This window comes from Opisthocomus hoazin, chromosome 13, assembly GCF_030867145.1.
Source record: "Opisthocomus hoazin isolate bOpiHoa1 chromosome 13, bOpiHoa1.hap1, whole genome shotgun sequence".
Taxonomy (NCBI): Eukaryota; Metazoa; Chordata; class Aves; order Opisthocomiformes; family Opisthocomidae; genus Opisthocomus; species Opisthocomus hoazin.
In genome coordinates, this window is record NC_134426.1 from 9,841,209 (window position 1) to 9,859,123 (window position 17,915).

Below are 17,915 nucleotides of genomic sequence, written 5' to 3' on the forward strand. Positions count from 1 at the left end.
TGTTTTCCTACAGGACTGGAGTATACAACATGTTACAGGTATACAACATTCTTCTACTGCACAAGCCATTGTCGAAAGTGTCCACGGGACCCTCAAAGCTATGCTAAATAAACAAAAAAGGGGGAATCCTATAGGCAGTGTTACCCCACAGGAATAGTTAATGTACTTAATTTTTAAAATCGTTCTGATGATCAATTATTTACAATAGCAGCTGACCGTCAATTCGGGATGGTCCCTCCGTTTGTGGTTCGACCAAAAGTATGGTATAAAGAATTTGGGGAATCACAATGGACAAGTCCTGTAGAACTAATGACATGGGGAAGAGGGTATGCGTGTGTTCTTCTTTCAACAGGCCCTCGATGGTTACCTGCAAAATATGTGAAGCTATATCATGAGCTGAAAGAATGTAACACAGAATCCGATGCCAGAGGTGACCACGCTCACTCTCAGGGAGCAACCTCTGACATGGAAGCAGAAGAGATCCACTCTGGATGATCCTATTATACAGGGAACACTGAAAAAATTGCAGCAAACGCAAGTACTCTGATGACTGCAGTGGGTGCACCACCCACACCAATTAATACATTCCTTGCATATTTGGCAATTATCTCCCACAACAGCTTTTGTATAACGAAGCAATCTTGGAGGACACGGTATACGTGATTTTAGAACTGCTTCTGCACAAGAGCAAAGGTCAACTAGCAGACACCGTGAGGAAAAGTATGAACCTTCACCTGAGGGCTCCTGACAACAGCCCAGAGGTGCCAATATGCATGTACAAAAGACAATAATATATAAATTAAAAAAAAAAAAAAGTGTGGGGGGGAGAAATAGAGAATGATAAGTACTTTGCAGAAATGTAATGATTATGTATGTTAACATGGCATAAATATCTAATAGGAGTGTATTTTCGGTGCACACATTTGAGAAGAACTATTCCCTGTGCGTTCAGTACTGCAGTGGGGAATGCCTGCTTTCTAGAACTCCAACATTAAGTTTTGGGAAGTTAATTATTTTGCTGCTTTCTATTAATAGATTTTGGGTACCCAGGTAGGACGCTGCTCTTGAACTTCAATGGTCTGAGGGATTGCAGGACCTCCAGCCGGCACCGAGGGATTCTCGGGGAGAACCTCTGATCACTGGACCAAAAAGGTCTGAGCATCAATCATTAATAAGGCAAAGGCATTCTTCCAGTATTGTTTCTTGTTGCCTATTTGTTAGTCATAGTAAAAGCTTCACAGCATTGATCTATATCCCTGACGAGAAAGGAAAACGTCCTTTCTAATCCAAAATTGAAAAGAGAGTGCTCTTCCTGAAACTGAAGCTTGGGAATTTGTCTGGTAAATGTTGAATATTATTTTAAGTTCTGTCTTTGCAGTATTTGGATTTATGCTGAAAACTTAGTGTGCCTGTGTGTGTGTGTGTGGTCGCGACCATGATCGTGTGATTTTATGTTACATTGCTTGTATTTCTGTGATCTGATGGATTTATTTGGTTTCTGTGATCTAACGGATTTGTCTGGACTAAGTAACTGTTTTGTGTCTCTGATTTGGTACGTTCTGCAGGTATTGACTATTTCTGGTTTTTGACTTTGGACTGTTGTGTTTGGACTCTGATTTATCAAGACTTCGGAAGCATTTGATGCAGCAGGGAATAGATGTGGTGATGTTAATTTATGGAATAGGTGGGAAATAATCTTTGCTTCTATATTTGCCCCAGGAGCAGCTGCGGCAAAAGCTAATACCAAGATTAATAAACCTGCATGCTGGGCTAAGAAAGATGCCAATCAAACCAGCTTGATTTTGGGGGAGTTAGCTGACTCATTATTTAATGCTCAACATGCTGTATTGCAGAACCGCATGGCTATTGATTTTTTGCTTTTAGCGCATGGTCATGGGTGTGAAGATTTTGAGGGTATGTGCTGTATGGACCTACAGGATAACTCTAGTGCCGTTCACAGGCAAATCCAGCAATTAATGGACCCCTTAAAGAAGATAAAACAGGATACTGGACTGTTTAGGTTGGAAGGTCTAACAAATATGCTTAACCTTGGGGGGTGGATTGGCAGCCTATTACAAAGCTTAATTATGTTACTATTAATAGTAATGGTAGTGTTGCTATGTCTTTCATGTATATTTTCATGTATTAAGAAACTGCTTATGCAAGCAGCTCAACAGGCTATGCTCGTACAAAAAGAAAAAGGGGGAATTGTTGGGAATTGGCTAAAGGAGAGAGGCCACGACTCCACGGAACAGTTGTACGAGCAGAGCCTAGAGAGCTTAGCATGACTAGGCCGCGGATGCCTGTCAAGGACACTGTGTCCTTGATGGGTCTGGATATCCCTAGCAGCGCGTAAACAGGATTTCAGAAGAGAAAGCCAGCTGCAGCTGTAACCGCAAAATAACCGAAAGTAGGAGGACTATGTGAATGTAACCTTTAGAGCTATGGCCAATTACTGCTTGACTAGTAGGCATAATTAAAACTACCAGGATAAAAGGAGAGCTATCTGGACAATAAACGGATTCAGTATCTTATCACTCGTATTGAGTCGTCTGCCTGTTTTCCTCCGTCGCTCGCAGAAAGGTGGGGTGATGACTCCAGAGATCTCTGCACTGAGCTTTACCAATGAAGAATTAAGGGAAGTTAATCATGGGCCATGCAGCTAACTTCCTAAGAGGCTTAATTATAAATGTTGTGCAGTGTACAACTGCAAGAGGAGATGGGTGTTAGCTAGTGAATGGGTCTTCTGAAATTACTCACGTGAACGTAAGATGAACCTGAAGAATTAGGGGATAAACATCTTGAAAATCTAGGAAGAATATTCCAAATTAGGAAATAGCGTAAGCAGGAGCCGTGTTTAGAAATAAGCTGAGCAAACGGCCAAGCTGGAGGGCATTACTCCTGTTTCCATGAGAACGAGGGAACACAGCCTGCCAGGGCAGCACCGCTCCGGCCTCGGCTTTCTGACCCCACTTTCACCCTGCGAGGAGATTTCTCCCCGGCTTTTCCCTGCTTTTACCCCCCTTCCTTACTGGGGATGCTTGGGGTGGACCTTTGCTCTGGTCCCTGCTCTCTGCAACCACTCCTGCTGCCCCCCAAGCCCTCTGAGCCTTCCTGGGGCATCAGCCCCCATCCCACCACCACCAGCACCCCAGGGTGTGGGGCAGGAGGGGTCCCACACCGCAAAATGGCCAAAACTTGGAGGACAAGGCCCAGCATCTGAAACAAGGGGCTGGGGGCCTGCAGACCAGGGGTCTTCCACATCTGCTGCAGGGCTTTATTGCTGCCAGCGTTTGGCTTGGAGCGAGGGTCTGTCCTGAGCTGGGCTGGAGGGTGATGTCCCCTTTGGTGCCCTCCCCACGCTGGTGGGAGGTGGCCTGTGGAGGGGACCAGGGTCTCCGGCTGCGAGTGGACCAGGAGATTCTTCACCTCCGATAACATGCTTTATACAGTCTTTCCCATTCCCAAGAGAAATTCTGCAGGAATTTTCTATTTCTGCAGGAGAGGCAGCAGGGAGAGGAAAGGTTGAGCTCTCTTGAGACCTTTGTACTTCATTTTTACTTTTCTTGTTGCCTTTTTTATTTTTAATCTTGAGGAAGGAACAGACTAAAAAGGGCATAAATAAAGTCCAGCTAGTTGGTACAAAAATATGTGCTGGAAATCCTCTCCCAGGGCTATGAGTGAGTTTATGCGTGAGAGAGACACTCGGCTAAGGGAGGATTCTGCACCTCAAATCAGATTTTTTTTTCTGTATTCCATCTGGAGAAGAAGAGAAGTGACCAGATTAACCCTCACCTCTGAAGAAGATGAGCGGGAAAGGCAGAAGATCCTGTCCAAGAGCCATCTCAACCACCCTGTCCCCAGCTTCAGCAGAGCTGCTTCCTCCCCGCTGTGAAATGGGGCTGATGACATTCTCCACAGGCCGGTTAAAAGCCTGTGCGGTGCTGGCTAATGCAGCATCGTGCACGCGCAAAGCACTGTTAGCACTAAGCCTGGCGTAAGCTGAAGGAGGGATCTTGTTTGCTTTTCCAAGCCAGTGTTTGGGGTTTCACTGTTGTTGATGTCCCCAAAGCCCACCCCTGGAGGTTTCCCTCTCCTGCTTAGCATCGCTTTCCCCCCACTTCAGGAGGGTAGCAGGGGGGTTTGTACCTTGGAAAGGAAAGAAAATACTGCCAAGCTTTCAGGTGCTTTTAAAATATGCTTTAGCTGCATGCTTCATGCAGAGTGTGAGTGCTGTCGCTTCAAATAAATATATATGTATTTAATTTTCTTGTCGTATTTTCCAAAGATCCCACAGTCTTAGTGTGGCTTGATAATAGTCCCTCACCACAGGTTACCTTTTCGGAGAGGTTCAGTTCCAGGTCTCAAAATATCTCCCGCAACAGCTCGTTTGGAAACCACAGCCACTCGGCCACGGACACCGTGTCCCGGATGGCGGCGTGAGGGCAGCCTGGCTGCCAGCTGGCTTGCTGCTGCCGTCCACAATTACCTCTGCCGGCACTCCAGGGTTTTGTCAGTGGGGTGGAAGGACAAGAAAGAACATGTTGAGAAACAGCAAACGGAGAATTATGTGCCAAGTTCAAAGTTTAGTGGTTGGTTTATTAAGTTTTCCCCTAAGCTCTGTATTAAGCAATCCGAAATGACCCACATGAAAATCAGAAGGGAGGATTAATAAAGGTTTAATGGTGGATGTTTGTGTTTGAAAGTCTCATGGGACTAAGAGTGCCAGCAAACAACAAAGTGGTTCCCCCCTTGCTGGTACCCACTGGAAGATATCTCTCAGCATCTTAAACTTTGTTTTGCCTTTATGAGTCTTTTTAATAACTGTTCCCATGCCCATTCAGCCTCGAATAGCTCTTGGGTTTATAAATGTACTTCTCTGTTTCCCTATATCTTTTTGATGTGTTTATTCCAAATCCCTTCTAGGTAATCTAATCTGCGTTTTCAGTGGCCCCTGCTGAGGGCGGGCTTTAACTGAAAGTGAGTAAACTGAGCTGAAAGGCACCTCAGCTGGGCATTTAAACAGACCCTACACAAGACGATGGCTCTCTGGAGGAGTTGTTGTTCTTGGTGGAGGCTTCACTCTTGAACTAAGTTGTATGAAAAATCTGAATGTGGCTACGTCAATGGCAAGCGAAATGGAAATGATCTCAAAAGAGAAGGACTGTACAGGTAGCCCAGGAAAGTAAAGGCTGAAAGGGCACCTAGGCTGTCTGCAAAGACGTGTCATTGCTGGCTTTGGCACTGATTAAATAAAAGTGTTTGGAAAAGATACATTGGCCATCTGCTGTCTTGTGCCTCTTCAGGGGCTCCAGCTGACCCACTGCTTGGTGTCATTCCTCATCAATACTGCTCGAGGGCTGATCCTTTACTCTTTGTGAGGAGAAACCAAGTACAGATTATGTTTGCTTTCAGAAATGTGTTTTATATGACATGCAAGGGTCTTCCCAGCTACGCGTTCAGGAGTGTCATGCCCAAGCACCAGGACCACCTGAATCAGTGCGAAGGCATTTCAAGGGAAGCAGGAGGGGGCCGTGGGGAGGGGTGCTCAGCCGCTGGAGACATCCCTGTCCCAGAGGGGAGGGGAGGGAGAGGGGAGGGATGGGGAGGGGAGGGACCTTTTCAACAGTGGGTATCAGCCCCAGGCTGCATCCTGAGACACGCAGTCCTGTTGCCTGTGTGAGGACACAAGTGACAGCCGGCAGGATAAGAGGCTGGATGCTCTCAGGGCGGCTGCTGGGGCCAGACTGGTGATTTCCCACTGGGGCTGGGGCCTGGTTTTGCCCAAAATTTAGGTTACTGCCAGGAAGTGAGGCACGTGAACCAAGGCAGAGCCCCGTGCTGCCGCCCAGACCCTTCCCCTCTGACACACTCAGACACCAGCCCCCCATGCCAGGGGTGCTGCCCCATAGCAGCAAGCGGCAGGTCTGGCGGAGAGGGACCTTCTCTGTCCCCTGCCAAAGTTGTCCTCATTTCCTTGTTCCGGCTCCCCAGTGACATGGGCTGTTGCCTGCAGTCCGAGACAGGCAGCTCCCCCCATGTTAAGCCTCAAGGCCTCCATCCTGCTGACAAGTCTCTTTGCAAACCACAGGCTTCATTGCAAAGAAAAACCACCGTGGAAAAAAAAAGCCCCCAAAAAGACCAAACCACCAAGTAACAGAGAACACGTACCTTGTGGCTCTGGGTTGGCCACGTCCCCTGCTTGCTGGCTGTGAGGTTAGCTCAGCCTTTGGCCCAGATGATCACCCCGCAGAATGAGTGAGTCCAAGCGAGTGCCTCGGTGAGATGACCAATGGGCAGTTTAGTGACTGCACAAGGGTGGCTGATGCTCAGATGCGAGGGGCGGCACGCAGCAGCTGCTGCATTAGTGTGCATCTCACACAGCCCTGCAGAGAGCCAGCTGATGCAACCCCCACTGCCGCTCCGCCTGGCTCCCTTCCACGTTAACGCGGCCGGGAGGTGCCTTGCAGTGAGAAACGGGCTGTACGGTCACTGGTAGCCAGGGACGCCGGCCAGGACCCAGACCTTTGAGACATCCCTGCGGTGGGGAGGTCCACCCTTCCCCAGCACTTAGCTCCTGCTGCTGGGATGGGGGCTTCACAAGAGTTTGGTGGGGGAAGGATGGACTTTCTGAGACGATGTGAGAGCTGGCACAGGCTGGGGATCACCCTCTGGAGAGCCATGGGCAGAATGGAGATGTGTCCAGAGCACCCGGTGGGCACTTGGCATTGCATTCCCACCTCTGCTCTCCTCTGGCCTCCAGGAGAGCTGTAAGAAGTCCTCAAGCCTCTCCCAAGGTTTTCAGCAGTAGGAAATAGCTGAGCTGTTGATTCCTCATGGCCCTTTCCATCCTCTAGGTAGGTGCACACTTTGGGGCACTGCTGGGGCCCCACCTGCTACCCCTCCATGGGAGCAGAGAGCACCCCATGCCACCCACCAGACAGAGGAGAGGAAGCAGTGCTGGCAGCAGCATGTCTCCTTGGCCTGGCAGGTGGGCAGGGGGGACATCCCAGAGGCAGAGGGAAGGAAGGCACTTATTGCAGCTCCGGGGGAAAGAGCATCTGAAAGAGCATCCTCAAAACGCTCAACAATGTTTTGCCTTAAAACAATGGCTTATAAAAAAAAAAGCCAGCCATCACTCTCCCACGGCCAGGAGCTGACGTTCTGGGACCATGAGCATTCCCAGTCTTTGCAATCCTCTTCTCATGCATGATCCCACAAGTATCTCTGGAGCCATCTCTCCCCGGACAAGTCCCAACTCGGAGGCTGTTACAGCAGCGATTCGATACGGAGGTATCCGGATGGCCTTTGCTGAAGACAGCCCACTCATGGAGCAGCGCGGTCCCATGGCTCTCCTGGTGGCCCTCCCCACTGGAGACCTCTCCTCTCACGCCCATCTGGACACGGTCAGTCACTCGGTCCCAGTGCGTCCCTCCAGATCGGCATGGCCAGCGCAGGACAGCTCTGCCGGCTCCCTGGTAATTGCAGGCACGCTCTGCCCAGCAGCCTGGGAACATCGTCAGCCCGAGCGGTGATTAGCGATGATTCAGGGGATTTCACCACAGCTGTGGAGGGAGACTGGCCAGTTTCTGCGGGCAGACGCAGCCTGGCCCACGCTTACTGAAACACCAGTTTTCCCGCCCAAGATGACTTCACCACCCAGTGCCATAAAACTGTCTCGTCTGCCTCTCGGAGCCATGGTCGCTTCCAGCTTTGTCCCAGGCCAGCGAAGGAGGAGAAACCCCCTCGGTGCCACAGCCAGTCCGCCACCTCCGTCAGGTCCCGCTGGCAGGGCTGGTGCCAGCACTGAACCTGCCTTGGGTTTTCCCTCTGCTTTCACTGCGCCTTGAACACGTGGCAGCGTTTGAACTGCAAACAACCGGTTTGAATTGGAGTGATATTTTATTATTCATCCAATACGTTAGGAAGCGTGAGAACAAAGTGCTTTATTTCTGAGCTGGTATGATGTCATCAATGGACTGGCCTTTTTCAAGGCGTTTCTCCATTTCGATGAGCAGCTTCACACCATCCACCACCATCTGCACCAGCTCCACCTCAGAGAAGCCAAGGCGATCAGCATTGGAGACATCAAACACTCCTCCGACAGCAGCTGTGTCCACACCACCTGGAGCAAGAGACTTAGTCAGTACACCAACCACTGCTGGAGCAGGTGAGTCTACCTTTCCTCCCTCACTAGCTTGAGGTGGGAACACAGCAGGGCAATTGTCTACAAGCTGCCACTGCTGCCCCCTCCTACACACAAGGAGATAAAGCTGCATGGGACTGCCAGCATGAGCCACAGAACATGCCATTAGGCCAGCTCTTTGCTCTTTTAACCCATGAACAAGTTAACATGTGGTCAGAAGTAACCACTGTAGCTATTTCCTAGCCAGAAGTTACATCAGGGTTCCCACCCCTGCTTACAACAGGAACAGCTGCCACCAAGTCCCCCTTATCTGGTGCTCAGAATACCACACAGGACACACCCAGACAGCCAGATACAGTAAGGTACAAGCAGAGCACTAGCACCCCCAGCTTCAAGATACTATTTTGAGGCTTGGCTATCTCCATGTGCTTTTACCAGGGTGACTTTTGGACAGTCTGACAGACTCTTCCAGGTTTTTGCTGGTTTCTTAGGGCAGCCTGAGTAGGACATCACTATCACCTCTCACCTGTGCCCCGTTTCTGCAGCCGAAGCCTCTTCAGGACTTTTCCAAACTTCTCATGTTTCCCAAGGTTTGGTAGCTTGATGTGCACACCAGCACGGAGCCCTGTTCCCAGGTTGGATGGGCAGGTCAGAATGTAGCCCAAGTGCGGATTCCACATGAACTCGTAGTTTTTGAACTTGAAGAGAGTTTCTATCTATAAATAGAGAGAATGTATGTTTAGAGATTGTTCTCTGCCTGAAGGATGCAGGTCATCCATTAGTGTTCATTTACAGCTTCAGTTACATAGCAACAGCCACACAGTTTGAACAGCTATTTAAGGCAGTCACATAAGCCCCTTCCATTTGGAAAAAAGAGGGCCACCAGTAAGTTGCTTTATCTTGCTCCTAGCAGTGAGACAGGCTAAGTTGAAGCTACACTACAAAATCTGAAGTCACTATCTTTTGGGAAGCTTGATTTAGTACATGTCAAGCTGGCACATCTGTTTGGATTAGGGAAGCGGCTGGTAAGGCTCAAGTTCATATCAAGACCAAAAGCATAGAAGAGCTTTCAGCCTAGAAACTTCAGTTCAGCTTTGCCTGTCCAGTTCAAGGAATTTCTCCTCCCACCCAGGGTCTCTAAACACTCCATATATAGAACCATGTAGAAATTCTTGAAGTACAGTTTAGACACTTGGGTAAGAGTGCCACATTAGAGGAGTTATTCTAGATTTCATAGCTGCAATGCTTTGCCAGTATAGGTGTTCCAGAGCCCTCACAGCTCTGGATCTCATCATGGTGTTCCCAGAGACCCCAGCTATGAAGCACCACCATGCAGGACGCGGGAAAGGGCTTGGAAGAGTTTGCATTCTCAGCTCTAACCAGAGAAACAAGTACTATTTGAACCTACAGCTCGGGCAATATTGACTTACCTGTGTTAGCCCAGTACAGAAGCGGGTAAATACTTCCTTCATGTTGCCACCTTTCTGCATGGAAATAACTCTAAGGTGATCCTCCTCATTGATCCAAACAAGGAAGGTCTTGTTATGATTGTGCCTAGAAGACAAAGCAAACAACTTTTTGTCTGTCCCACTTGACATTTTCAGTGTAGTTATTACATCACCAAATTACTCATCATTGTAGCTTTTATTTCGAGATGCTCACTTAGTTGCCTCTTCAAATAAATTAATCTTACTTCTTTTGTCCACACAGGACTCAATGGAGTTAAGCTAGTAGTTTTCACCCTGCTCTTTTCAAGAGGTAGTTTGAATTGGCCTGTATCTAAACAGGCAAGAATGAGTAATAACATGAAATTAGCCAGTCTTACACTAACAAACCCTAAAATCCATCCATCCCCCTAGCTCACTTGTCACCTAACTTTACAAATTTAGGAGATTTCACCTGTTCAGCAGAATTTTCAGAAGGGTGATCAGTACAGACTTAGAGGCAGCCCTGTACAGTGATCTTCATAATGACACCACGCTGACAATGTATAACAAAGCCTTTTATCAGGAATTTTGTCAGATTCTGTTCAACCGCACTTCGTACCTTACCAGAGAACTAAGCTGAGTTTTCACTATTAATTTTAGATCAGGGCTCTTCCAAGACACCGTCAAAGCCTCCGAACACCAATGAGCCCCTCTTGTCCTAGCTTGCAGCTGGAAGCAAGTACTATCAATATTTATCATGCTGATAATTTCTCAGCTTGATTAGGATCAAAAATTAACTAATACCTGAGGAAAGCTATTTATGCAGACAACACTGAGACTTTACACTTCAAGTTTGTAGATTAGTTATGATCAGATGACAGCGCTATCTAGTGCTGGCAATCTCCAGGTAGATGATGCAATCTTAAAGGTGACCTACAGAAACAAAGCGTGCTTCCTCTGCTTTGTACTGAAGCAGCTACAGTAATAAAGTCGGAGTATTCCAGTTGAAAAAACCTAGCCCTTGGCTTAGAAGGGAGCAAGTTAATTATGCTGCAGAAGCTCCCGAGATGCAGAGTTTTATGTAGGTGACCTACATCCGACAAGCAGAATCCTTCCATTCCACATCTCTTCATCAGTCAACTCATGTCACCGAGTGTCTGGGGGCTGGGGGGAAGGGGGAATCTTATCACTAGTCCAAGTAAAGCCATACTAGTCCAGCATCAGTGAGCCTCTGCACGCAGAAGCAATGAGACTGCAAGGAAGCAACTATGCATCCAGTACCAAGTCTGAGCTAAGCCAACGCTACGGTTTGTAACCACACATTACTCTAAGCTCCCAGGACAAGAGCTGAAGGTAGTGGCACATCTGCTCCTTTACAAGTGATCTACTTTCACAACCTGCTTCAGTTATTGCCTGGTGCTTCACTAATCTGTGCTGGATGGGTAGGCTCTGGTTACAGGCTAGTCGAACTGGTTTGTTTCTACCAGCCCAATGTGGTTCATGGTAACACTTGTCCAAATTCTGCTGGTTTACATGTAGCTTCCCCAGAGGATAACACACATTTCTCATTAGATTCCGTAATAGAAGTTCAGAAGCTACCACTTTGCCCAACAGTACGAGCCACAAGCAAATCTGCAAGATTTTTTTTTGCAGGGACTTTGTACAACTCCTCCCTTCCAGGCATACTCACCAGATACCCCTGGCATCAGGCCAATCTCGTGCCATCCCAGATGCCAACAGCAGAGGAGAAACTGGCTTGTCAAACAAGAAGTGATCGTCAATCAACTGTTGCTGCTCTGCATCAGTCATGTTCCTCAGAGCATAGTACTTCCCCTTGAGATCACCTTCCAGGCTACCCAAAGCTGAAAGAGACAGTCACTTTTAGGATGGGACCAGAGATGCCAGACACTACCAGCACGTCAGAGACCACACACACAAAGTATGGCAAGGTCTGATCTGCTGGGTTTGGCTCCTCCCTCGCTTTAATCTGCAATGGCAATGCCCTCACAGCATTACGGAACTTCGGCAGCATCAGATGATGTGTCTGCACCTTCCAGGCTGATACAAGTAACCTTTGTTCCTCACATGCAGTATAGAATCATTACTGCTGCTTAACTGTAGAAGTGCAGTGCTTTCTTCCAAGGAGAATCAAGGTCATCAATACACAAACACTATTATTCTAGTCAAGGACTGTTACCCTGCCCTTGAGAGGTTTTGGAACAACTACACTCTCAGTTTCCAGAGCTGCACCTTGAGCATATCCTTTCCTCTCAATAGAGTTGGGAGGCAATAGAAAAAAAAACTTGCAGCTGAGGAGTTCCACTGAAAACTAGGGCTTACTCTAGTCCACATTTGGAGCAAGACTACACCTCTAAGCAAGCTGAACATTAATGAAAGTCAATTAAAAAGCAGCCACAAAATACTGCAACCGTGACTCAAGCCCTGAAGTTGCTACGTACCTGTTGTATTTCAAGTTTGAGTCATGATGAACCAAGATCTTTCCCCACACACATAGAAAGAAGCTGTCAAGATTGGCAAAGGTCAACTTCATGCAGTCCAGCTTCCCTCTGACATGTGCTCTTGCTCTCAGCTACAAACTGCAATGCTGAGGCAGCTGTAATGTAACCAGCCTTTTCCAGGACAGGCTCTGTGTTCAGACTAAGTACTGAGGCAGGCAGCTTTTGCCAACTGCCTCCATTTTCAAAATGCAAAGAACGCCTCTTGCGCAAAGGATCTAAGTAGTTTCCCTGACGCGCTTTACCTTCAACAGAGAGCTTTTCGATAGCCCGCCTCTCTCCTCGACTACAGTGCGGGGGAAGGCAGAATCCACGGATGCTTCTACCGGTTCTGACACGGGAACTTAGCACGTAATTGGGATCCAGGTCATCGCCTCCCTACAAGGTTAGGAAACCAGTGAGTACAACTGTGTTGCCAAGATACCTACCATAAATCCATGTAGCTTCCATGCATTGAAGCATACATCTCAAACTTGAGATATTGACTAATTGGCCTGTAAGCCAGTGTCTTATTTCAGGACCATTTTCTTCAGCATTAGTTCAAGCATATGTGTAACACAACCCTTGTTTTGAGGCTAAGGCTACAGCTACTAAGTAGTGCCAGAAGACGGAGATACAACCAGACTATCAGTTTTATCCCCATTTCAAACTAAGGTCTGGGCTTCCGTTACCCCTTCAGATCTGCAATCTAGAGGTGTCAACATGAGGCAAACCCTTGTTGCTTAGGTAGGCGTTTACTCTTGCAAATGAGAACTATTCACTACTGTCATCCAAAGTCTCTTTTCAAGATGACCTATGGCTTGCCAATCAACGTGGCATTAGGAATTCCTCAAGTCTACAGTAACATTTGAAATCCATGAAGTGGGCAGAAATCCTTACTCCTAGCCATAACAAAGTCTGTTCTATAGCACAAGACCACCAGGTGACATTTAAGATCCAAGATAAGATCGTAGAAAGTGTTCAGTTTGATGACAGTCTGTGAGCCCTAGGCCAGTGCTGTTTAGCTTGACTTAGCCCACAGTTTATGGAAATACATGTTGAACATGTTTGGCACGCCCTACATTGCAGCAGCACATGAAGCAAGCTGCTGCTGCATGCCAGCTGCCCGGTTCTACCCAGCCACTGACATCCTACAGCAGCAAGATCTTAAGTCTGATTGGACTGGACACACAGCCTATGGGTCTGTCCTGGGTGAAAGTGAGGGGACAGAGACTGAGCAGTCAAGTTTAGGCAGCTGCCAACAACTTTACCCAGCCCTCAGACAAGTAAGCATCAGTAATTGATCAAAAGTTCATACCTGCAGGTTATCAGCATTCAGGTCGGTCTTGTGCTCATCAGTTGGTTTGTAACCACCATGCCTGTCTTCGATAACTGGACCAAAGAGTTCCTTAAACACGTCATAGGACTCTTCATCACCAGTTACGCATCCTACTGTCATTATGAAGGGATGGCCTGGAGTGGTAATAAAGTCAGAAGAGCTAAGTTTGGGTGATGTTTGGCTGTATTCCAGCACAGCACTAACCAGGCAAGTTCTTTAGTGGTAGGTCTAGTCACTTCGAAACATATTCTTACATACAAACACTTGGAGAAGCCCTACATTTTACACTGCATCCAGTTAGGCAGATGCAGTGCTATGGAAAGCCACAGCTATTGCCATTAAATCACGCTCATTTGTCAAGATTGGTTTAGGACAAATCTGCACAGCACATCCAGTTTCACTAGCTAGTTTAGACCACCAGATACAACTTTATGTCTGAACCGTCATGCTTTGCTGTAGGCAAGCATGCTTGGCTTTTTCTTCCTTCTGCTACAGACAGAGCTGCATTTCCGTAGTCTGCTCATAAATACCACCTCCACAAGATTAGCTTGAATTCACCACACTCTAAAGCACCAGTTACTCCAGCTGGCTCACACAGAATATTCTCAATGCATTTTACCAGGATTATCAACCCCAGTCTGAATGACATCATCCAGGGTGAAGCCACTGGGCGTGGCTCTGTCTCTCAGTTTCTTGTATAAATCCAGGGTTAGAACTTTGGCCATGTGGTTGTTGTGGGTGCTCAGGTCCGGGTACTCCTCATCAGGAGGCAGTCTCTGATTATTTAGTTGGGCCATTTTGATATTGCTAGAGTAAAAATAAATACTGTAATGTTAACATGAAAACACATCTGCTCCCTCTTTTTTCATAGAAGTGCTAGAGAACATCACATAATCAGTTTGGAATAGGTATAGACCACAACAGCCAGGTAAGCCCGCATAACGTCAGGATTGGGTTTTTCCCTCCCCCGATTGTGTTATAATTAGAATGCATTTGGGGTTTTGCTTTTCTTTTTTTGTTCGGATTGAAAGTATTTGGCAGAGCAGTTCCATAATCGAAGTGTCTGGGAACCGATGTGTCAGATCACAGCAAGGAAGGTGGCTCGACAGAACAAGGCCTCTTAACACAGCCATGGGTTCAGAGCCATCTGGCAACACTTTATGAGATTTGCCTCTCAGCAGCTCAAGAGCTTTGGGTGCTGTTGTCCAGAAGCACTTCCAGTAAGGAGGGAGAGCAGATCCTTACGCAGATCTAACGGTCCCCAGCCGTTACCTGGGTTGTCAACCCCAGTCTGGATGACATCGTCCAGCGTAAATCCACTGGGAGTCTGTTTATCCCTCAATTTCTTGTACAGGTCCAGGGTCAGCACCTTGGCCATGTGGTTGTTGTGAGCGCTCAGGTCAGGGAACTCTTCTTCGGTACAGTACTTCATCTTCAAAAGGTTGTGGCTGTTTGAGAAGGGCATGTCTGACCCTACCGCAGTCACTAGGGGAGAAAGAGGGGAAGCCTATCACGGGGGGCTTGGTAGGCCCCCGAAACGCCTGGGGTGGGAAGCCGGGGCCCAGGCAAGGTCACCTTGGCTGTTACTCCACCCCTGCCTTTCACACCTTCGCTGCCGCACCACCTTCCAGAGAAGCCAGGAAGGAGGAAAGAAAAAAGTTCTTCGCCTCCACCAGCCCTGCCCCGGGATCTGTGAGGACACGGCAGGGCAGGGGCTCCCCGCTCCTCCGGCCCCGGCCCGATGAGCGGCCGTGCCCGGCGAGCCACCCCGAGCTGGGAAGCACCCAGCAAGGCGTTATACAACGGGCGGCTCCCTCAGGGGACCCGGCTGGGGCGAGCATATGTCACTACCCTGCTAAGTACCGGGTTAATCCGGTGTTAGAGTGGGAGCACGCCCGGCCAGCACCTGCCCCGCCGGAGCTCCGTGCCACGTCCCCCAACCCTTCCCCGCGCTGCCCCCCCGCAGCCCTGCTCCCCCTCCTCAGCCGGACCGGCTCCACCCCACACAACGAAGGGAAAAAGAATAATTTTTTTTTTTTCTTAAATGTGATTTGAAAGCTGAAGGACTGCTCGGCTGCCCCGGGACTTACCGAGGGCTCTGCAGCCACAGCAAGGACCTCCGCACCCGCCCTGCGCCCCACCGCCGCCCGAGCCGGACTGGAGCTGCGTCACAACCGCCGAGCCTCTTTTATAGACAGCTCCACCCACCGTCCCATTGGCCACTATTTATAGCCCATTCATTCCATTGGGCGGGGCGCGGGGGGGCGGGGCGAGCGCCTCGCCACTGGCCGGGCCCGGGCTTGCCGCCATTTTGCTTGGCCTCGGGGAGGCAGAGCGGTGCGGGGCTGGCGGGGTTGCGCCGGGGCTGCTCCCCGCAGCGGCCACTTCGCCAAACGCGGACATGCGTGCAGAACTTCATCTCCACGTCCCATCAGCCAAGGGCTGTCCGCAGGCGGCGGTGCCGCGGGCTCCTGCTGCGCCTCAGCTGGACAGGAAGCGGGGTGGTGGTGTAAAGCGCAGCCAGTCTCCTGCTCTTGTCCTGCGCCAGACTCTCCTGCTCTTCTCATGCGCAAAAAACACAAAGCCTGAAGTTTTAGCGGAGAGTGGTTGCTTTCCCGCTGAAGACAGAGGCAGGAAGGCTGGGATTTGACCCATCTAAAGCTCACCGGGAATTCCTGAATATAGTGACTTCCATCGGTCTCTTCGTAGGAACCAGGGTTTGTCCCAACGCTAAGACGCAGTTGGGAATCCCAGTGTTTGCAGAAATAAATACACTAGTGACGTGAACGACTGTCTTGCTCTGACTTTCACCTTCACATAACAGTTTCTCTTTCTCTGACGTGCGTTTCTCACAACAGAACCCAGGTTTATCCTGCTGTCCAAACAGACTGTACTTGCCCACGTGAACACGGATCTGCGTCGCCAGGTTCCTTTGTGTGACACAAGTTGTGAATGTCGGGAGGCGTCAGCTGGAACTCCTTCCCCACCACAGATCTTTCAGCACCACAACCGGTGCCCTCACCCCGACCACGAGAAGCTTGTGCGCTGTACAGAACTGCTTCAGATTTAAAAAAAAAAATAATGTACATATAGAGGGAACCATTACAAAATCAAAAGCATAGACTGCTTCAAATAAAAATGCGTTGAGTTTGGCTGCCATCCAGATTTCCGAGTTATTCCAGGTCTGATAGACTGAGATGCTGAGCATGCAGATCTCCCCTAGAAGCCACGGGCTCGGCATCTGTGCAAAGCTGCTCTCTCATCTCCCGGATCAAAGAACTAATCCTCTCTGTAGTTCTCCTCTGCCTTTTAACCTCACAAAGTCTTCCCTGACGTTTCACTAGTTTCACACAACGCTCATGCTTCAGAATAGTGTAAGTTGCAAATGATGTCATCGCTAAGCAAGCATGAAAAGAATGTGTAAAATCGTACCGAGTCCTCAAAATAAATGTAACATTGCGGGATGACCTCAGTTGGAAACAGTTCTGACTGTAGATTTTTTTTAATGTAAAACACTCAGGTTTTATTTTTAACTTAGAACAATAGAAATAAAACTAAGAGCATTTTCTTACATTGCACCATATTTTTGTGCTGTTTTTCTTCACAAAAAAAAAGTGTGTCAGGGTAGGTACTGAAGGCTCCTTTTGTCTTCCTCCTTAATCTGTTGCCACGCAAACACAGAAGCAACCAACTGTTCTGTACTATAATAGTTCTGGAGATTCTGTGGAGTCAAGGTCACCTGAAGAACCAAAATCCAAGGATCCATTTCTGTTCACGGGATACGCTCCTTCCCCCCTGGTCTTGCAGAACAGGGAATACCAGTAGCTGGCAGTATTCTTAGTGTGCCAGTCATTACAGCACTTCCGACACAAACAGACACCTCTTCTTCACAAAAGTTTTGTCTGAACAGGAGACATGGCAAGAGAGTCACAGGTGGAAAACCACCAAAATATATCCCATTTACGTGTTTAATAAACAATGCACCCGCTACTCCCTTTTCCTCACCACTGTTTGACAAATTCCTAGCATGCAGGAAGTCAGAAGTGGCTATTACCTCACTGGGCTTTATTCAGACGGCACTTTAAGATTTGCTGAAAGCTGTGTGTAAATTGGACCCGACCTTTGTTACAGCACCCCATCCCAGCTTCCCTAGTGACTTAATTAGAGATGCTGTGCAGTGTGTTAACAGTCTCTGATCAACCGTTTTATCTAGCTCATCTGCTGAGAGAATGCTTTCTTTGGATAAGCCTGTATGGGCTGTTAGACGGTGACAAAGGCACCCATACGTGCTGGTACTGTCCGTGCTGGGATGATACCTTAGTGCATAGTGACTGACACGCTATGTTGCCGTTCTGCAGCTCGGGGTGGAAAGGTGGGGTGATGACTCCAGAGATCTCTGCACTGAGCTTTACCAATGAAGAATTAAGGGAAGTTAATCATGGGCCATGCAGCTAACTTCCTAAGAGGCTTAATTATAAATGTTGTGCAGTGTACAACTGCAAGAGGAG

At 48.4% G+C, this 17,915-nt stretch overlaps 1 protein-coding gene across 2 annotated transcripts; it reads right to left on the reverse strand.

The window, feature by feature from the left end:
- Window positions 1-7,946: 7,946 nt before the first annotated feature.
- On the reverse strand, window positions 7,947-14,872 carry LOC142362988 (creatine kinase B-type-like). Of its 2 annotated transcripts, none has more exons than XM_075434600.1 (7): window positions 14,680-14,872; window positions 13,387-13,541; window positions 12,335-12,467; window positions 11,264-11,435; window positions 9,577-9,700; window positions 8,673-8,862; window positions 7,947-8,125 (listed from the first exon to the last, which is right to left on the reverse strand). In XM_075434600.1, the coding sequence occupies exons 1-7, from the start codon at window positions 14,870-14,872 to the stop codon at window positions 7,947-7,949; spliced, it is 1,146 nt and encodes a 381-aa protein (XP_075290715.1). The 2 variants fall into 2 exon arrangements, with proteins under 2 accessions (XP_075290715.1, XP_075290713.1); XM_075434598.1 differs by lacking the exon at window positions 14,680-14,872 and adding an exon at window positions 14,027-14,222.
- Between the last annotated feature and the right edge of the window lie 3,043 nt (window positions 14,873-17,915).